Source organism: Zosterops lateralis, assembly GCF_965231275.1.
Source record: "Zosterops lateralis genome assembly, chromosome: 1".
Lineage (NCBI taxonomy): Eukaryota > Metazoa > Chordata > Aves > Passeriformes > Zosteropidae > Zosterops > Zosterops lateralis.
This window is the reverse complement of record NC_139762.1, coordinates 35,704,890-35,725,677: the sequence shown is the minus strand read 5'-3', so window position 1 is coordinate 35,725,677 and position 20,788 is coordinate 35,704,890. Positions and strand designations below refer to the sequence as shown.

The following is a 20,788-nucleotide window of genomic DNA, read 5'->3' as shown; positions in this document are numbered from 1 at the left end:
CTGAACAAATGGTTCAGAACAACTGCTCTGCTAAGAAGTTAGAATTCACATATCTGACTGCTAACCAGGTCTAGAAAATGTTAAGTTGCTTGAAGAAAACTTAAAAAATCAACACCTATTGTTTTCATGAAAGAAATCATGTGACTAGGAGCACTATAAGTATCTCTGTATAGGATCATTTGATGCTAACCATGCTTTAAAAAAAAAATAAAATCTGATCAAAACAGAGGGAGAGATGGGGAGACTGAAAAGTATAAAAAAGTAAAAAGTACAAGCCAGATATACTAGGAAATGAGCAACAAACTTCCTGTATCACACATGTATATATGTACATACTTCATTTTAATCTGCAGGGTTAAAAAGAAGAATGTTAGTTTGAGCCCTTATATTTACACTACCGGTGAGCCTGGATCTTATACTTAAAGAACTAGATAAAAGTAACATAATATTCAGAATTCCCCAGGAAGTAAATTCAATTCTCTTAATACTGTCAAATAAGCTGGGGATTTGGATTTCACCCATTTTGAGAACTGTTCACTGCAAACATTTTATTACCTCACCAAGTTTTATGGACCCTATCAGAACAGCTGCGATTTACTTCACTTGCAGCAGAGGAAGCTGGTAATAGCTCAAAGATTGCCCCCTTCATTTCATAAACCAATTAGGACCTGGATCCTACAACTAGAGTAACATAGCCCCTTCTTTTACTGGCAAAATTCCACTTCATTTATGTGAGCTCAGAATAAACGTCTCTGTTGGCAGAACACAGATGCTCATAGCAGCAAATGTTTCAGCAAAATACACTCTCTAATTTGCTCCTTCTTCCAAGGAAGGCTATTCCTGCATTTTCAGTCTACCTGCAGGTTCTGTCTAGCCATCAGTTCCTTGTTCAATGCAGTAGTTTTTCACTAAACATAGCTAAGAGAACCTAGATTTATGGTTTACCACAAGGAACTTTGTTAGAAGGTTTCCAAAATAATGGATTTATTTAAATTACTTATTTTCCTTCTAAATCAAGCATAATTTAATTTTTGTAAAGAACTAATTTTGGTGGTGTTGTCATCTTAGATTTATTCATGCCTTTAATTCAAATTGTTGATGTTTCAGGGGTTTTGTTTTGTTGTTTTTCTTTTTCAAATGCATATTTGGCCTGTCCATAAGTATAAATAGAACCATATATATGCTTTAAATGGAACTATACTATGCCATTGATTTTGAAAACTCAACTCATCAATTAATAAGGAGGCCTACTTTTACAGGTGGTAAAATAGGATCCATACACTTTACACAAAGTCTGTAATTCCTGTGTTTTCCCTCAGGCACTTTCCTCTGAACTATTGTAATTGGTTTGCAGCCAGGTACCAGCTTAAGAAAAAAAAAAGAAGAAAAAAAAAACCCCAAAGTGTTAACACTTTATTAACTTAAAGTATGTTTTTATATTACTTTGAAAGTGTTCAAAAAAAGACACTGGCAAGGCAAACAATGTAAAATCAAGGCATCCTCTGTTAAGGACATCAGTGCTGATTCCTTTATTGAAACAGATACAACTTCTTAGTGGGCAACTAATCTTTTATCAGATTTCTCTGCATATAAAGGTCTTCATTTTTTACTCATTATAGCCATTGTGCCACCCTCAGCAAACCTTTAAGTCCTTCTCTGAACCAACATGGTGTAAGGCAGTATCCCAAAACTTGCTACTTCTCTGGAATCTGCAAATTAGACCCTTAAATGAAAAGAATTTTTTTAAAAAGCCTTACACCAAACAAAGACAAAGTATTGTTTGAGTTAGTGTTTTACTGTGGCTTAGTTACCTGTCAAACAGGCTGACACTTGGATAAAACACATACTGGAATCATGCATCAGGGCATGTTAAGCACAAACCTGTGATGAAGAGCAGAGCTATGTGATTCAGCTGTGCAGAGCCCTAATGATCTTTTTTCTGGTCTAGGGGAAGCTTGATCTGTCATATCAAACCCACTCCAATTCTGAGATCCTCTTCCATCCAAAAATGATTTTACATCTGTTTTAGTTCAAAGAGTCATATAAATCAGAAGCTCTGCCCATAAATTTTGATGACACCTTTAAAGGAGATTTATACAGTGTGTATTATATATATATATATGGGAGGTATGTAAGAGATACCAACCACTAAAATTAAGGAATCAATGCTAGATTCTCCAGGTTCTGTGTATCATATTTAAGTCCTATTTATGACTTTCTCTGATATGAGAGCCAACCAATGCATATGAAAGCTCAGTATTTCTGCTCAGATAAAATTATGGGTGCAGTACATTATTCCAACCTTGTTTTCCTATAGTTCTTGGGTGGGACAAGCTTTTCAGAACACAAACATCATGATCCATTTCTTAGAAATCACTTGTATGAGAACTGGCTTGGTTTCACTGCCTATCTCAAACAACCATCAGGAGAGGGAGAGGGCTGGTTTCTTCTCATAACAGGAGACAACAATCCTAGGAACAGTCAGTGGGCAGCAAGTCACACAATATCCCTTACACTTTCTGGTTTTGGTGTTCTTGATGTGAGAAAGCAACATTTCTAACAAACTTAGGACAAACTTCTGTCAAGTAGAAAAGTATGAAGTGTAAAACACTGTGTTCATTAATAGATTTAACCAACATGTATATCGAGTGCAGAACTTTCAGGATAATATTTGGCTTCAAGTCAGGTAAGAAACACACTAAACTCTCTTCTTTTCAGGTTGAAATGATATTTATTACCTGGCTAATAATCCTCCTTTCATTCTCCCAAAAGTCAACTTGATATATGTTAGTACTTTCCAGCCCCTTCCTAGAACTTATAGCAAAGGAAGAGCTTTTGGGAAGGCAGAGGATAGAAGAGAGATGTTGTGAACAACCAAACCACTTGCTTGCACTGTGCCTGACACTCAGACTGGCACTGTTTGCTTTTTTCTTCCTGACTCAGCAGTATGGGGAAAAATTGAGTCAGCAACTCCTGAACATGCAATGCAAACAACAGAGGAGGTTGGAGAGCAGACAGAACTTATAAACATCACAGACAGAGCAGCAAGGTTCAGCCTGCAGGTCAGTGTGTGGACCTGGGCAGCAGCTTGCTAAAAGGGATGAACAGCTTGAGAGAGTCCAGCTCATTTTCTCCCTCATCACCCTCTCTATTAAGCTAAGCTATGAGACAACTTGTTTCTGGGAATGGCTCACTTGTAATAATTTCCTAGGTAATTCTCCTGAGCTTTCCAGAGACTTGTGGCTGCTGCTCACATGTGGCTTGATGAGATTCCACGTCCAGGTTGGCCAAGGCCAGTGTGGTAGAAGAGACGACAGAAAATGTCTTAGCATAAACAGAGGAAAAAGAAGCAGGATCATTAAACAGGAATTAAAGCCCAACTTTTAGTAAAAAGATAGAAAAAAAAATTTGGACAGAATGACACTGTCAGATGCTCTCTCTTCCCACCTCTCCCTTTTCCTCCCCTTCCATTGATCTCTCTGATGTTCTTATATGCTGCACAACCAAGGCCATGGAATGGACTTGATCAAGCAACTGAGTGGTCATTTGATACTTCATCTCTCACTGCACATTTCTTCTCATCTCATAACATACTCTGGTATTTCAGTTCAAATACATGAGTTGGAAGAGAGGCTTTTATCACAGATTCTCCTGGAAAGGGAACTAGTCTTTGAATTTAATAAAAGCACATCATTCCATGGCCTCTTTGATGCCACACACTCCACCAACTTACTAAGAGCTTAAAGAGAAGCATTCTCTTGGATGTACAAAGACCCTTCTCAGTCATCTGCCTGTTCCAAGTGCCTTCCAGACCTAGCAGCATCATGGAACGGTTTCTGCCTGTGATTTTCTCTTACAGGAGTCTTTTCTGTTTTCTTAAGCTATAAAGGATGATAGCTGGATGCTCTGAGAACTCAACCAGCAGTTGCAGTCTCAGATAGCTTTTGCTATCACGAAACTCCTGTGCTTGTCACAGACACAGTCTGTCCTTCTGTCATCTGAGACCCTCCAGTTGAGACTGAGAAGTCTTTTTTTCATTTTCGAAATGGCCAAGACCAAATGTTAGTCCACTACCTGCATGGAGTAGTCATTTTTTCTGACTCTTCCATTTCCCAAGCCTTCAAACCCATGAAAAGATGATCAACTTAGAACCAGACAGACACATGTGGTGTCATGAGAGGAAAGAGAGAGGAACAGTAAGGCAGCACACAGGTGTTAAAACGAAAGGCTGTTCTCCCACTGGTACCATGATTCTTCAGAACATCAAGGCACCAGAGGCACCTTCCAAACCCCTTTTGTTGCTTTCTCCTACCTGCTTGCATTTTGCCAAATGTGGTTGCAATTTTTTCCCGTTTGATGCTGTGCCAGAAGACCATCTTATCTCGATTAAAATGCTCTACAACAGTTTAAAAACAGATAATCTACATCACATGGTTAGTATTCTATGTCCACTTTGGAACCTGAGTTCACTGAAACTGGACTCACTCTCCCTCTCCATTTACTAAAACTTACTGCATCTGTGACAATCCTCCATCCTCCCATCTTCTTTATCAGCTGCAGAGCTGTACCAGTGAGTTTCAAGCTGGAATAATTACTAGTTATGTCCACTACTAGCTTGAAAGCAAGTTGCCTTCTCTGTGAATGCTGATAGATTGCAGCTACCTACAGTATTTGATAGTCTGAAAAATACATCTTCCCTAGTAAATGATGTGTCCAGCTAGAGCAACCACCATGCTGTGTTGTCACCAATTTGTCTGCCCAGAATTCTCTCACACACTGCTGTATATTCAGTCACAGAAAAAAATGGAGTTATTTTAAAAAGAAGACAAGCACTGCTATTGTACAGCCTAGTTCAGAGTCCCATATCTTGAGCTGATTCAGCTTATCTGCTTTTCTATACCTTTGACAAATGCATGTCTTATATCATGTTTTCTTGCCTTCCTCCATATACCATACTGCTTTTCCTCCATGTATCTTATCTAGAAATGATGTGCTATTAATCAGCCGAAGACACCCTTCACTGCTAAGTGTTCCTCAACTGATTTTTCATCAGCACAAGTAGTTACTAGTTCCAGCATTCCTCCCACATGCTGAAGGCTTGGCAGGGAGGGAGGAGGGATGGCAAAGAGGTTAGAGACTGCCTCACCACATAAATACTATCTGGGACCTTTATACCAACCTACCAGCTTGCTGTAAGGGTAATGTTGCTGTTTGTTCTCAACAAAAAGAACACGGTGGGAGGAAAGTGGGGCTGCACCCTGCCTTATTTTTTAAGTTAATAACCTTCATGCTCTTCCTTTTATCTGATTAATCTGGCTGGGTGCCTGTTCAGTAGTAGCTGAAGCTTAATACCTGAAACAATGTGTGGATATACACTGTGCCAGTAAGGCTTGCCCAACAATGCACACTCTGTCATGTTTTCCCATGCCTTGTGTCAATATCTCATTTTATGTGTGAGCCCCCAGAGCAGGGGATAGGAAGAAAGAGAGGCATGGAGGGAGAGAGGGAGGGAGAAAGTTAGAGGGAGAGGGAGAAAAAGAGAAGGAGAAAGAAAGTAGGGGAAAATTACCTCCCTTGGGAATGTCAGCTGCTACAAACTCGCCACTCCTCACCATGAAATGAGCTGTGTGCGGGCACAGGTGGGTCCCATTCTCTGTTACTAGAGCACAGCCTACAAACAGGGGCTAAATGAAGACTTTCATTGCTGTTCCCTGTTTTCATTGGAGCAAGGCCATCATAAACATTTGCAGGTGGCTTGGCCATAGTCTGACACTAAAATATTTGTGGTTGTGATAAAAATCAGAATATTGCTACAAGATGGTTCTATATAACCTTCAGGGCTTGATCCTGCTCTTACAGAACTCAGTGAGAGTTTTACCCAGTTTCTCTCTACTGGTTTTATTGCTCATTAAAAGGCATTTTCCCTGGCAAAATTCTTCATGGTAAAGGCTCATCTACCCTTTGGGGCAGATTCAGATGATTTTTTAAAAAGGGAAATTCAACCAAAACCCACTGATTTTGAGCATCTCAGAATTTGGGCTAGTTAAATAGCTAAACAATCTCAATTTTGCAAGGCTAAATCAAAACAACCGAACTTTGAAGAACTCAAATATTTTCTGGATTCATTTGGATTCTTTTTATCAGTTGTTTAATAACAGAACTGTTGTCCAGTCTGTATTCCTCATGAATGAGTCGTGGATATAATTCTTAGCACGTTTAGAAGGATAAGATGAAGATAAATGGAAATGACAAGATATGTTCTTTGAATAAATAAAGCAGACACCACAGGGAAAAATGCTGAAGGAAAAGAAGACAAACAAGGATGCTCAACACTTTGGCAAGTAGAAGAAGTTGAAAATACAGCAATTATCTCCTAGGACACACCATGAACAGAAAACAAAACCTCCTAGGAAGACGGAAGAATGGGGAACAGAGTATGCTGGAGGTCACACCATAAGTCTCATTCACACACCAACTCACACAGAGACTAAAATGCTGACAATTGGCTCCCAATAAAGCAGCTTTAGACTCAGACTTAGGAAACATTTGTGTGATTCAGTTACAGGGAAGAATTAAGATATGTCATGACAAAGTTTCCCAAATGAGACACATCATTGACTAGGAAAAGGCCTTTTTATCCTCAATCCCTCCAACTCTGGAGATTCTAATCACCATGGCCCCAAACCAACACAAACCTAAAACCTGACTGACAGGGTCTTGCAAAACCACATGCAGTTTTTTTCTCATTATATAGAAACAATTGTTTGGAAGCCAAGTACACTATTATATAAAACACCTCACCACTGAGTATTAAAAGTTGTTTGGGTTTTTTATGCTTTTAATTAGGATCATAATTACCACTAGACCTATTAAGTCACAATTTGAACAGGAGCTTAATCACCCTTAGCACAAATAATGGCATTAGTTAATGTTTTTCTTTCTAAAACTGTAAAAGAAACTGTTTCTTCCTCCTTCCCTCTCTCCCATCCCCCTGTCTTTGAAGAGAATGTGACATATATAAGACAACAATTTTGCTGGATTCACAGGCAAAGGGTATCACATGTGAAATCTCAGTGAACACTATGTTTTGCCGAGATGTAACATATACAAAAGGGCACATCTATTAAATGATACCTGACCCATTCTACCAGATTTACATATTAAGAACCAAATCCTGAAAGAGTAGTTAAAAGGAAAATAGAGGAGCTTGGCCAGGAGCACAAAACTAGGGCAGCAGATGGAATCTGTGTTCTGTGCATGTCTGGGTAACCCAGAGCTTGGTGCCATGGGCCATCCCAGCTACCATGGGAGATATAGAGCCTGTGGCCCTCACCAAGACTCTTGGAAGAAAACTCAAGAATAACTGGACTTTCATTTTTTAATGCTAGGATTTCACTTTTTGTTTTTACTTTGAAAAGACTGAAAGTTGATAATCAATTATTTAGATAATGACTGGGGACAGAGACTGTTTTTGCACGTAACACTTAATTGATGTGACCAAATTACAAATAACAGATAATGAATCTATACTGCTGTTTCTTTCTTAGTGCACTAATATATCTTTTTATCCATATATTTTCATGTATTACCCTGCCCTCAAATTCTCAGAGCTGTTTGATGAAAAACTGTACCCTCAAGCTGTTGGGGTAGTTTCTATACAATTAAAAACAAGTCATTGTGACTTATGAGGATCTCATAGTTGCTGGAAGTAACCAGGTGTACGAAACATGGATGGTTTTGTTCACACAGATCTCCAGACATTAGCACTCAATTCAAGCTAATACAATAAACATCCCTACTGTCAATTTATGGTATAAATATGGATACATCATCACAAATGGAGCAGCTGTTCACACTGTGCCAAACTCTACTACCTTGATGACCTTTTTGTCTTCCAGCATTCCTCATTTAAACAGAGGACAAAAGAAATACCTCAATCCCATAGAAAACCCAGAATTCCCATTGAAGGAAGTTAAAGGATCAGCTTACAATCACTTTGTCTGTCTTCCCAGAGCAGTTATAGAAAAAACATACACTATGGTCAGAAGAAGATTTTTTTAAAAACCTGGATGCAGAAAGCAGGACTTTCCAGTAAGTACAGCATTCTGTCCTTTTTGAACCAGAGCACCATATCTGGAGTAACCTGGCCATTCCCCACGTGCTGCAGGGGTCCTTGCTCATCCTGGCAGGGTCAAGAGCAAACTCTGTAACCTCAAAGACCACTAGAACAACATCTGCATGCAGCTGGACCTTAAGAACAATGAGGACAACATCTGGTCCTACAGGCAGAAGCCAGAGAGCCAGAGAAATGAGAAAATGGAAATGGACTCACCCAATCTGCCGATTTGTGGAAGGTGCTTGTGTAATGACAGAACTGGACTGTGGAGATGGCATGGCTTGTTGAATCACAACACTGGTGTCGTGGTTTGGCATCCTTGTGTTTGTCAGCTGGTGGGATCCAGGCCCTGCCATTGCTCCTCCAACTGTGTTATGCATGGAGATATTCTGTGAAAAGAAGGGAGATGGTGGAAGAAAATTAAATTAAATAAATAAATTTATTATCTTGGGTTTTTGTTCTACAGGAATTCTATTAGAAATCTGAAAGTATCAACAACATGAAAAGTTACTGGCTCCTGGTAAATTTAAAGTCAATAGATCTCATTATAACCAACAACAATAAAGAAATGAAAAATAAATATTTACTTTCATAGGGCAGTATAAATGGAAAAATACCCACAGGTTAACTAATCACTCTTCTGTTATTCTGTCTTGTGATTTATAATGGGTATATTTAGCACATATTTCTGCTAACTGAACATGATGTGAGTGCAGGACACCTTGATTTACTGCACGGGCTGTTTACTGTGTACTGAGTCTGCTTAGACTGACAAGCAAATCAAGTTTTACAGTTCCAAAGTAACAAACAGTACACAGCACATCATGAAACAGCCATTTCTATTAGCCTCCATAGATTTTTGTAGAGCAATAACATCCCAGAGGCTTAGAAAAACACTGTATATCACCACATATAACCTTGGCTTCAGGTAACTCAGAGCTCTTAAAAAGTTCTTAAAAAACAAAAAAAAATAAGTTCACAGATAACTCATATCCACTGAGCAAACAACCATCAAGAGACCAGGATACTGCCAAGGAAGGAACCGTGGAATAACACATCTCTCCTGTTATGCCTGTACACACAACACACACTGCTGCTAAACCGCAGGGTTTGACTTGGCCTGCGTTTAAAAACAAACAAAATACTCAAGCCAGAGATAAGCCACAATGTATACATATGAAAAATATGGTAACCTTGAGAGCATTATTTTTCCTATCAAGCATCAACGTGTGAATTGTTAGCAGCAAGAGGAAAAGAAACTTTCCATTGTCACTTCATGCTAGGCTGAGGAAAACAGGGACAAAAAACCCCTTATATGCACACTGACACTAAGACTCACACATAGCACCTTCCTAACCACTGCAATACTCAGGATTAAAAAACACAGTTCTATTTCATTCAAAATTCCAATTTATGAGTCAATTTATCTAGGAAACATATACAACCACCAGAGAGCAAATAATTAGAGGACCCCAATTGAAAGCATTAGCTGTTATCCATTTATCTCCCAATTTTATATATTTAATGTGATTTCCCGAACAGTGTAGACATAGGAATCTCTGTTTCTTTTACAGAAGTTGTTCATTAACACATTAACCCTTTTACAGGAGTCTTCATTAACACATAAAGAGGCAGAGGTGTTGCCTACAGTTGAATGGTTACACCATCTCACCTGGAATAAAGAGGACCCAGCTTTGAGTTTCTCTTCCAGTAAATAATTTACACATTATGAATCAGGTTTAGAAGCTCCTTATTTATTTAAGTATTCTCTTAAGGAGCATGAATTGGAAGAGGAAGCCAGACCGAGGACATTAACTGTAATATTTCATAGCATAGTATTATGTCATGACCTTCAAGCAATAACCTTAGATATATGAAAACTTCTCCAAAAGAAGTTCTCCTTCACCTACGACATTCCTATTAAAATGTCACTTCTTCAACAGATTACTGGTGTCTGACGTAAAGCCCATTCAGCTTAAAAAAAACTATATACGGCTAAATCTAGCTCAGGATTCAAACCTGCTTTTTTGATCGTGGCTAGATTTTGCAAAAACACATCTAATATCTATCCATGCACAGTCAATATTTTAATGCTATCACTTCCTAAAGTAATCTCTAAAGGAAACATGTATGGTGCCATGAGTCTGCAAGGCCTGGGAATGGACAGGATGGAAATCCATCACAAGCCTTAGACAAGTGGTACCCTGGCACTTGCCCGGAATTTTACTGTACAGAGTTTTGTTGTGCCATGGCAGGGCAGACCTTAAAGATTTGGTATCAGATTCCTGTGCTCCTAAATAAAGTATTTCCTTTCTCTTTTCCTTATCTTTTCATTTTCTCCTATAATTAGAGAGCTCTCTAATATACAAACAGATGAATTATGATGGATATGAAATTTTTGTTTGCCCAAAAGACATTGTAGTTGTTATCTTACATGCATAAATTTCCAACACTGTTTCAAAGCTTTAACAATTTCCAATAAGCTACATCTTTTCAAATAGTAGGTGGAGTATGTGATGCATAGAAAGTAAAAGCAGAGTAAAAACCTGTCAATGCTTTCAGGTGTGTATTCTTCTCAGTAATGCAAGCACTGCTGTTGGGCAAGCGCATACCATGCTGTCAAGTGAAAACCTAAGGTTTCCCAACAAAATGTCAAACTCAGCATGACTCTGATATTCGTAAGAAAAGGATTTGGCAATCTCAGAATAATTTACATCACTGAAATGCTTGTGAATCTACAGAGAAGCTCAAGGAAGTTCATACTTTAAGGACAATAAGTATGCTTTGAAAGGCGGCAGGAAGGTAATGCACAGTAGATCTGACACTAAGCCTATCTGATCTCGCTGTATGCATCATGGCATGGCTCTGTATCACCAGCACAGCAAGACTAGGCTCGTTGCATGTGTGATCCAGCCATTCTTCAGAACTCCCAAAATGGTTTTGTTGTGTTGAGCCCTGTATCTGGTTCTGAATGGATCTGGATAAGATATTAACAAGCTCCTTGCAAACTCGACTTTGGGCTCTTATAGAAAAAGGAAAAATTCAGCAGCATTGGCTGAAACTGAGACCTCCACTTTATATATTGAATTGTTGTTTGGTGAGGTTGCTTCTAGCTCTACTTTTAATGAGCTATTCATGTTTTTCTACCAGGTTATCCATGAATAACATCTCCTTTGACTCCCCTTTTCATTATCCTCCAGCTCTTGAGCCATTGGTAAAGATTATTTGATACTAGGTGTGGAGCTCCCAGCATTCCAGCTCAGAGAAGTCTACAGGAGCAAGGACAGACTGAACTCTCCCTCTGTTTTTAACATTCCCAAGACCCATCCATACTCTGAGAGAATATCACATCCACACACACTCAGAGTTTCCTCAGGTATCTTCTCAACTGTGCTTCAGCATTAGAAGAGGACATATGAGCTTATCACTGCTATCTATTTTATTGAAATGAACCCAAGTATTCACACAGGGAACAGGCCACCCATATGTCAGGAGCTGCAGACACAGAAGACATGCTCTTAAGATCAATTTAGTGAATCTTAATTAAGATCTAATATATGAAGAGGAATTTATGTCCTTTAGGACTAAGTTTCATCCTCACTAAAGTTTCCAGTCACTCCCACTGAAGCAGAAACTAGGATTATAACACTAAAGTGCTTTTACAGAAATGGTCCCCTTGCCCATGTGCTCATGCAGTACTCTCCATCAATATTTAACATTCAAGCAAATAAACCAAAAAGCAATAAACCATATCCACAAACCATTTTTAAATCAATGTGTTCATTCTCAACCTTTCCAGCTACAAGAGGAAAGCACACAGATCATCATCATATTAACTTCTCTCCAGTTACACTTCATGGCCCATTTTAGCTTCAGACTTTGAAGAAAACATTTGAGCATTTTTCTCCCACGTGCAACCAGTTAAGTTTGGATAGACAACAAACTTCTTTTTTCTAAAGGCTAAAAACTTCTTGAAGTCATGCTTCCATGTTCTGGTGGAGAGGATTACACATCACTCTACAAGAACACACACCCTGCTGGCAAGCACAGCAGAGAAATGACAGCTATGCAGACACAGGCAAAATACACCCAGGCAGTCACCAATTCCCCTAAACCCTGCTTTTTCCAGAGAAACACCCATCCATTTCACACAGAACCACTATCTATGTACTGAACTCAAAGGATGAAGAAAACTGATTCATCCTTTACAATCTACTGTAGTATTCTGAGTTTCAGAGTTTGTTTGCGGTTTTAAACTATAAGATCTAGTTTCTGTTTTTATTTTCCTACTATTATTTTTTAACTATGAGGCTTACCAAAATTTGCAAACACCAGTTTTACACGAACTGCAGACTATTCAGGATTGTTCTATGTAAGCTTTTAGCTCAATAGAGCTGTAAGCTACAACCAATTGTACATAAGGTTATTTCACAAACTATTCTATAAATTTTCAATTCTAATAGAATCATATCTTGCCTGATTACTGAGATCCTAACTTCCCAATATATAACAGACACATGAGTGGAAGCCTCACACACTCATTCACTGCACATACTGCTTCCACAGCCAAAGAACCTGCCAGCCTAAAAACTTGGAAGACATTGTCGTAAAGAAAAGTATATATTAAATGTGGCAAATAATGGCAGGCTTCAAAATTATTTTATTCATATATAATCTCCATCAAAATTACTGAGCCTCTGTGAATTCTCTCCTGACAGAAGAAAAAGGTAATCTCAAAACAAAAGTCAGCAAGTCTCCTCAGAAGCAGCACCAACTCATTTATTTTCTCATTATTCAGATCAATGTGGAAGCCAAACACCCTCACACCAGCCCATCACAACTGCTTCATCTGTAACTGGCATGCAAAATTGAAACTCCTATAAGCACAGAACTAAGCCTGCTGCTTACTCAAAGCCAGTAAACATAGATGAGGAACTAGAGAAGAAACCAGAGATAAAAAATGAATTCTGTTACTAATGCAATTGAATGTTTACAGGAAAAAGAAAGTCTACTATCAAGATTTAATTTTTTTTTTTTTTAAAAAAAGGAACAAGTTCCATTATGCAAGAGATGAGTGAGTGTAAACTTGGTGGAGACTGAAATGCAATACCTTTTCCTCTTTTTTTTTTAAACTGTAACATCTGTAGAGCTTTGAATGAGGAAAAGCACTAAAAGCAGGGAAAAAAGGACGCAGAAAAAAACTGCTGGAAAATGCTGTGTAGTAACATTAAGCAAAAGGACAAAACACTATGAAGATCTTATTGCAGACCACTAAAATCCATTTAACTCCCCTGCTTAGCAAGAGGTATGAAGTCACTGAGTGAGGCTGACACATAAAAATACAGAACTCATGCCAAAGGATCTATTCCTCAAAACATTTCAAAGAAAGGCAAACGCTCACTTAACAGCTACCTGATAAAAATGGCACATTACAAGAAACAGCAGGCATGATATATCCCAGAATGGGGAAAGATTCTTCCCTGCCCCCCAAGGCCCCCATCCAAAGTCTCCCCCCAAACTGAACCCAGCCAGCTATCCACACCACGCTGGAGACTGAAAGGCCAGGAGCAGTATGGGTATATCTGACTTCTTGAACCCCAGGCATGGCTGCTCAGTCAAATGTTATCAACCTGATCTCCAAAGGAGTAAAAATGTAAAGAAAAATTAAACTCCTTACTCAAGAATGACAAGTAATGATAGGCAGATGGGGAAAGGAGGGAAACATTGCTCTCACTGAAATCATAAGGCTTTGAATCTGTACTTATCAGTCTCAGCCACTGGTTTCCAATTTTTTGGATCACAGACCTCTGTCAACCCTCTGAATTTCACACAGAGCACTCTGTGCTCTTATCATAAATTGTGTAATTAAGGCAAGATGGTTCCACAGACTAGATGCAGATGACTTACCACAGCTTTGCGACCACCAGCACTTCACAGACCAGAGTTAACTGCCACCCAAATATGGCTTTGGAGCACCGTGGCTAGAATTTATTGACAAAAAAAGATAACATTTCTAAAGGTATCTATGAACTTCTATAACCCGTGTCCTTTTTTCAAAATGTCTTCAGTTTTTGGAGCCTCAGACAATTACTGTTAATTAATAGATCAGACTTGTGTACTGGGGCTGGCAAGAGCTTTGCAAAATTATATCCTAAATGTCTGTGTTGGAACGTGCGGGGAAACTTCCTTGTTTTAAGTTAGGATGGATTATTGTTAAATATAGATGTGCTGGCTTCTCCTCAAGAGGTACAAAACAAAACAAAACAAAAAATCATAAATAATCTTTTTATCCTGTTTTCTTTCAATAGCTGTTTGTATGTTATCAGAAAGGCTTTCTGAGATACACTGAGTGATGCAAACCTCATCTGTTAATCTCCAGCAAACTACACAGCGCTGCTAAGCAGCGTGGCACAGGAGACAGGACAGACATATGAAGTGCTAAGCCAGGTATAAGCCATCTCAAGGCTCTAGCAGTCACCACTGTAACTCAAAGTCCAAAGGGCCCATTTAAGCACTACTAATCCTCTAAAGGCTGCTGCCTGAAGGGTGACAGCCCTGCACAAAATCTCTGTAATGCTGCTCATGCTGCAGGCCAATCTCTGGCTGCCCTGCTGGGCCTGTGCCCCTCAAGCACCCAGGAAGCACCGTCACCTTCTCCAGTCCCTTCCTCGGGCAAATGCCCATGGACTTCTTCCATGGGCAAGAGAAGCCTCCCTGCCTGTCCTCCACTTTGGCTGCTGGTTTAAGCAAATGCTCTGACTCCTCTGATACTATGAACAAAATGCAGGATACTCAGAATTTTTGGTCTTTTATCTTAATTTTTTTGACATGATCTAATTACAGTCATTCAGTGGTGCCCTCTAATTATCAGTAGAAATGAATACTGAAAGATGACCCTTGTCTTCCACAATTCCCTCCCCTCTTCCCCCACTACCCTTCTCGTGCCCTTTACAGCATGTCTGCCCAGACTACTTGCTATGCATGAAGCCTTTTTTACATACACAGTAAGTAATATATGGTCTATACCAGAGGTACCCATGATAAACCATTTACTAGAGGACTAAAGGGAAAAAAGTGATGTAAAGGAACATATTTTAAAGGAGAAGGAAACTTTGGAAGATTGGTCTCACCAGAGATTGAAAGGAAATAGCTTCTCTATGGGAAAAAGATGACATCAGATTGCATGCTTATGTCTTGAAGTTTCCTACAGATATTTCCCATTTTTCCTCAGGGTTGCTTGTTTCATGCACAATTAGTTGTCCAAGATAGCCACTAAAGCAACACAGCACAAAGAGCTTCTTCTGTTCAACTAAATATCAGTAATACTTAGTGTGCAAAGCCCAGTTTGGGTCACTCAGGGTGTTTTGAACTGCTAACACTACATTAACTCCTGCTAACTGGGAGGCTAAAAAGTAGGGGGAGCACAACTGGCTGCCTGGCTCTATCCAGTTCTCTCATTCTTTATGCAAAAGCCATAAACTGACTATTTCATTTCTTCTAAGTTGCCTATTGTGACATTTATAAACAGGAACCTGGCAGCATGTCAATGGTGCAAACTGATTTCCTTTTCTAAATACAATTTTAAAAAGCAAATAAACAAGGTTATGCCTGCTAATGAAACATTATATGTCGTGCTGGAGCTAGTTTTTCTCAAATGTATTCTCTAGAGCAGATGGAACACCAATAAACACAAAACAACAAACCCTTTTATAAAAATCATGTTTATAAGAAAATACATCCTCCATAGAACTTTGTCTAAGGCAAAACTGGCCTATATCTGTAATGTTATCTTGGGGACAGAATTATGGTCACATTAGATTGCTGTAAACAAGGGAGCTTGCCATGTATTTCAAATGGAGAAGGGCTGGTAAGGAAGATGAAAAGAAGAAAAGAAATTTGCCAGGATACTTACTAGGTGTAATTCCTAAAGCCTTAGTTGAAATCAAGGCCTTATTGTGCTAAAAGCTGTACAGACACATTGATGGACAACACTTGCCCAGAGTCCAGAGACAAAACAAGGGAAGAGGAAAGAAGAAAAAGAGAAAGTGATTTGTTCAGCCAAATATCAGGACTCAATGCAAGGGCTCTTTTCTCCCAGTCCAGTGCCTTGTCCTTTACTTTGCACTGTTTCCTTGCATCTAGTACTTATCTATGAATTGAGAAGACCAGAAATGTTTAAATAAATAGATAAAAATTCAAATAAACAGAATAATAAACTCTGCTTAAGTTTTTTCCGGCACTATCATTTAATTTCTGTAAATCAGACAGAGTGCACCTATTAAGTGGGTACTCAAAGAACCTTCTCAAAGTAGGTGCATGTCAACTTTTGCAGGACAAGCAATTAGACATCCAAAAGCAGCTGCCAGATCTGGAGGCCAGTCAGAGGGTAGTTGAAAACCTGGCTGTCCTTTCTTTCTTGTAAGGAGTTTTGTTTTTATCCATCATGGAACAGAAAGCTGGGAGGGGGAGGGCGGCACTCCTCCAGGAATTGCTTTAAACAAGCCTTTGATACTGCTAACTGAAGGCACTGGGCTTTTCAACATTATGCAAACCATTTATAATCTGTTAATAGCAAATTCACAGGACAGCACTTCGACATCTAAATTTGTTGTATTTTATTTAAAGCTTCTTTGAAATTCTCATCATTGATTTCACTGGTATAAGTTATTGGCATCATGTATGAGTTACAGCCCTGGCTGTTGACTGCACTCAATGACCAGAACATTTTTTAGACAGAGCAGTTGGTAAAGAGAGCAAGGATGGTAGCAACAAAACAGCCAGTGATTTTCCATTCAGACAGTTTCAAGCAGAAAACCAGCAGGCTTACAGTGGGCTTAACTTTTCTGCTAAGAAGTCAAGTGGAAATGCTGCTACCCTGGTAATAAAATGCATCTCCTAAATATTCTGTTGCCCTCAACTCACTGTGCCAGCTGTGTTGGCCCAGGCAGACTAGTACTAGATGGGCACTCAAACGAAATGCTGGGAAAGGTCCAGGAGTGAAGGCTAAGGGTGGTCTCAAAGAGACCCAGACAAACCTTTTGCAACACAACGAGAGATCATAGGTTTAACCAGCTAAGTGGGTTTTCAAGTGAGCTGGTAGGAAAATCCTTTTGATCAGTGAAAATCATAAAAGGAACACTGAAATGTCAAGTTAATTCACCAGGTCTCCTGGGAAGTAATCACAAAGGCAATCATGCACTTTTGCAGGATCCACAATCTCTTCAATAGATTTTAGGTTGTTGCTTTGGGAGAGGAGAGCTAGTTTAGTTTAGATCTTGAACTGAAAAAACTTAAAGTAGGTACGTAATTTGGAAGCAGTCAAACAAAAATTAATAATCTTTGTAGCCATACGAGTTAAAAAAGTTAAGGTTTAGAAAGGCAAACAGTGTCTACACTGAAGGCAAAAAAATTAAATACACTTCTAGCTAAAGGAAGTTCACTTTTCCTGAGTACAGCAAGGGCTACAGACGAACAGAGATTACAAGAAAGTGTTCTCTGAATGCTCAAATCAGTCTTGTTAAGGAGAAGCAGCCCTTGTCCACTTCTTCCTTGGTTTCAGCAAGTGACAGACAGGCAGGAAAAAAAAAAAAGTAAGACTAGGAGAATAAACATGCTTGGAACAAAGATAAACCAATGGTGTCCTTCTGCAAGAAACAGAGTTGACTGTCCACTGATGAAGGCATGTGACTTGGTCTTAATAGCTCATCTTCTAGAGAGCTCCATCTGTGTTCATGGGAAAAAGAACAAGTAAGCAAGCTGGTATGGAGCTTGGACATACAATTTCCTAGGACGAGGACAGCAGAAAAGACCAGAAGTATAACTCCTTGAGCAGGACAAACACGTCCTGCAGGTCAGGTAGACTGGGGACTGTACTGTCATCCTTTTCCTCACTCTGCTACAGATTTACTGCATGATTTTGATCAAATTACTTCACATTTTTTTGCCTTACATGTAAAATAGGACAAAGACCTTGAACAGCTACACAGTGCTTGAGAGTGATGAGAAGGGAACAGCTTTTAGAGAAAACACAGTATACCTAGGAAGGCAATGTAACACAGCAGCAGAGACAGAGCAGAAGAGGTTTTTTGGTAAGAGAACTCCACAGGACTTTAGAGCAGCATGCATTTCAAACTCAGAAATCATAATCAGCATACTTTAACCAATACAGAAAATAGTTACATGATGAATATCATTAGAATAATTGCCAGACAAAAGAACAGTTATTTGGTAGCTGTAAACATGAAAGACATAAGTAAAAGAGAATAATGACTGCATACTTAAGTCCCGAAAGTCCAGACAGCATAGCATTTCAAAAAAAAAGGGAGCTCATCATCTGCAGAAAATTGTATTTAGTTAAAGGATTCCTGGCCTCTACATCCAAATATGGGCACTAAAAACTGTGAGCTATTTCAGAAGAGTCAGGCTAAAAATCTGACTGAGGTGGAGGTGATGATGAAGGGGGTGAATTCTCAGTTGTAAAAGTGGAATATGTTTGGCTGGGCTTCTTTTCTGACTGGAAGAAATGGAGAGAAAAACAAAGAAGCTGCACTATATTTGATAATGCTACCAGACAATCATCCAGATGTACACACTTCCAGTCACACTAATTAAATGTGGTGTGGAGCCATCCTGTGGAAATCACATACCATTCCTTTAGAGTACCACATGCTTCTGAAATGCCTTGGTGAAGTTATCACTGCATCTGAGGAGCCACCATGTCCTTTTCCTAAGTAAAAAATGATTGGTCCTTCTGTATAATTGATCCTCCTGGTGTGACTCAGCCAGATAGATAATTTCATTCAAGGAGGCAAAAAACATTATTCAGAAAGGAGTTTCAGCTGAGCCATGAATGAAACAGGGCAGCCAGGCATCCTTGAGTAACAACTTAGCTGCACTTGGAGAACTGTAAATTCTGAGTGCTCTCCTCCACACAGCAGCTTTTGCCTAGAAAGTGGCTGTCAGTGGGATGTTTACAATGTGATACCTGAAAGTTGAAGAATAGAGAAGAGGGTCGGGAGTACCAGCCTGGCACAAGTAGCACCATGATCCTGTCCTCAAGAGCAGCTAGCTCCTGGGTATCAGCATTAAAGAAGAGCAATATTACCTTCCAACCTTGAACACTGCTCATTTTAAATCAACCTAACTTACAGTTTTAATACACAAGACTCAAAAGACAGCTACTGCAGGGCCCAGGAAATGCTACCTGGTTTTTCTTTATCACCAGAAGACAATAGAATAGACTGTGCTCTGGAAATTCTTTGGATCACACTGTCTAAGCAAAAGGAAAGAGGTTTTCCAGTAAGATAGTGCTCAGAAGGTGATTCTGTGCATGTTTCAGCCTTTTTGCCAGTTGTAATGGGAAATTACAGTGTCAACTCCCTGACACAGACAGTATTAAATACACAATATTCACCATTCCTGTTGATTATATAAGAAAAGGCAATGTGACCCCTGTATGATATTCTAAAAGTCATTTCCCAAACATTTCATATCTGAATGCTTGAACTCATTTCAAATGCTTGCTACCAATTTTCATTTTTGAGAACAAAGACTGAAAAGCCAGAGCTATTTGTGACTCAGTGGAAGGTCTCCTTCAAAACACATCTCACATTTCTCACCTATAGCTGTGAAAAGGTTTGCAAAGCTGAATTCAGTGAGTCTGGATTGCTAGAGCTGGCCCAGAATTTTGCTCAGAATTTTCATTTCAAAGAGCCAAACAAGAAAGCTGATAAGTTTGTCTGGATTTACTAATTGTGTCCCATGTAATAAGACCAGAAGTTTTCATTGTCTCGACAAGATTTACTAGATATTGGCAGGGATGCATATGGAAGTTTAGCACCCAGAGAAAAGGTGTTCAAAGGAGAAAGAGAAAAGTAAATTCAATGAGATTCAAAGAAAAAAAAAAAAAAAAAGATTTGTGTTATAGTGGAGAATATACTTTGCTGTTCTATTAGATTATTTGCTTTAAGGCGGAAATATGATAGTCTGAATTTTAATAAGATATGGTAAAGTCTGTGATGTAGGGAGTGCAAAATGATTATTATTCCTTCAAAAATGACAGACAATGTACTACCCTACAATACTTGGTCTGTCTCTTCTTACAGTAAACATTGCTAATGCTCCTGGAGAGGGGCTGACCTTGCCAGCCAATTACATTATGCTAATTTGTCTGTTACTATAACTCCTACAGAGGCATTCACAGCTCAAAGCAGGACAGAGATTTATATTGTCTCTTCCAAGCTGCAGACTGTAGAGGTTAATCTCTCTCCCTCCTACCAGTTATAACTCCATACAGCAATATCTACATGCAGTGCCACTGCACATTGAAAGAGACAATTATTGCCAGCTTTATTCAACTTAGAAGACAAGCCGTGGTCCTACTTTGCCCTTGTAGTGAGTGTCACTCTATCTCAGAAAGCATATGCTTGGGAACAGCTGTTTTCCTATGAAAACATATGGATTCTCATATGCTTTTGAAAACACCACAGGAATGTATTTGCTTGCTAGATGCTAGGGCCATGTATCTACATCCTGCAACAAAATCATTGAAAGGAACTGAATAATTTCTATATTATATTCATGTATTGTAAAAATACCTATTATTTTAAAGCAAAAAGAAAAAAATCATCCAGCTGAAAAGATTTAATGTAAAAATAAGGTTCATAATTTAGA

The 20,788-nt window shown here is 39.0% G+C and overlaps 1 protein-coding gene across 1 annotated transcript in view; it reads right to left on the bottom strand.

Moving 5' to 3' along the window:
• CREB5 (cAMP responsive element binding protein 5) overlaps positions 1-20,788 on the bottom strand; it is a gene marked incomplete at its 3' end in the record, with an annotated part of 207,744 nt that overhangs the window by 159,420 nt on the left and 27,536 nt on the right. The window contains exon 4 of the mRNA XM_083866145.1: positions 8,333-8,505. Within this exon, the coding sequence (XP_083722271.1) occupies positions 8,333-8,505 (173 nt within the window). The remainder of the gene's footprint in view (positions 1-8,332; positions 8,506-20,788) is intronic.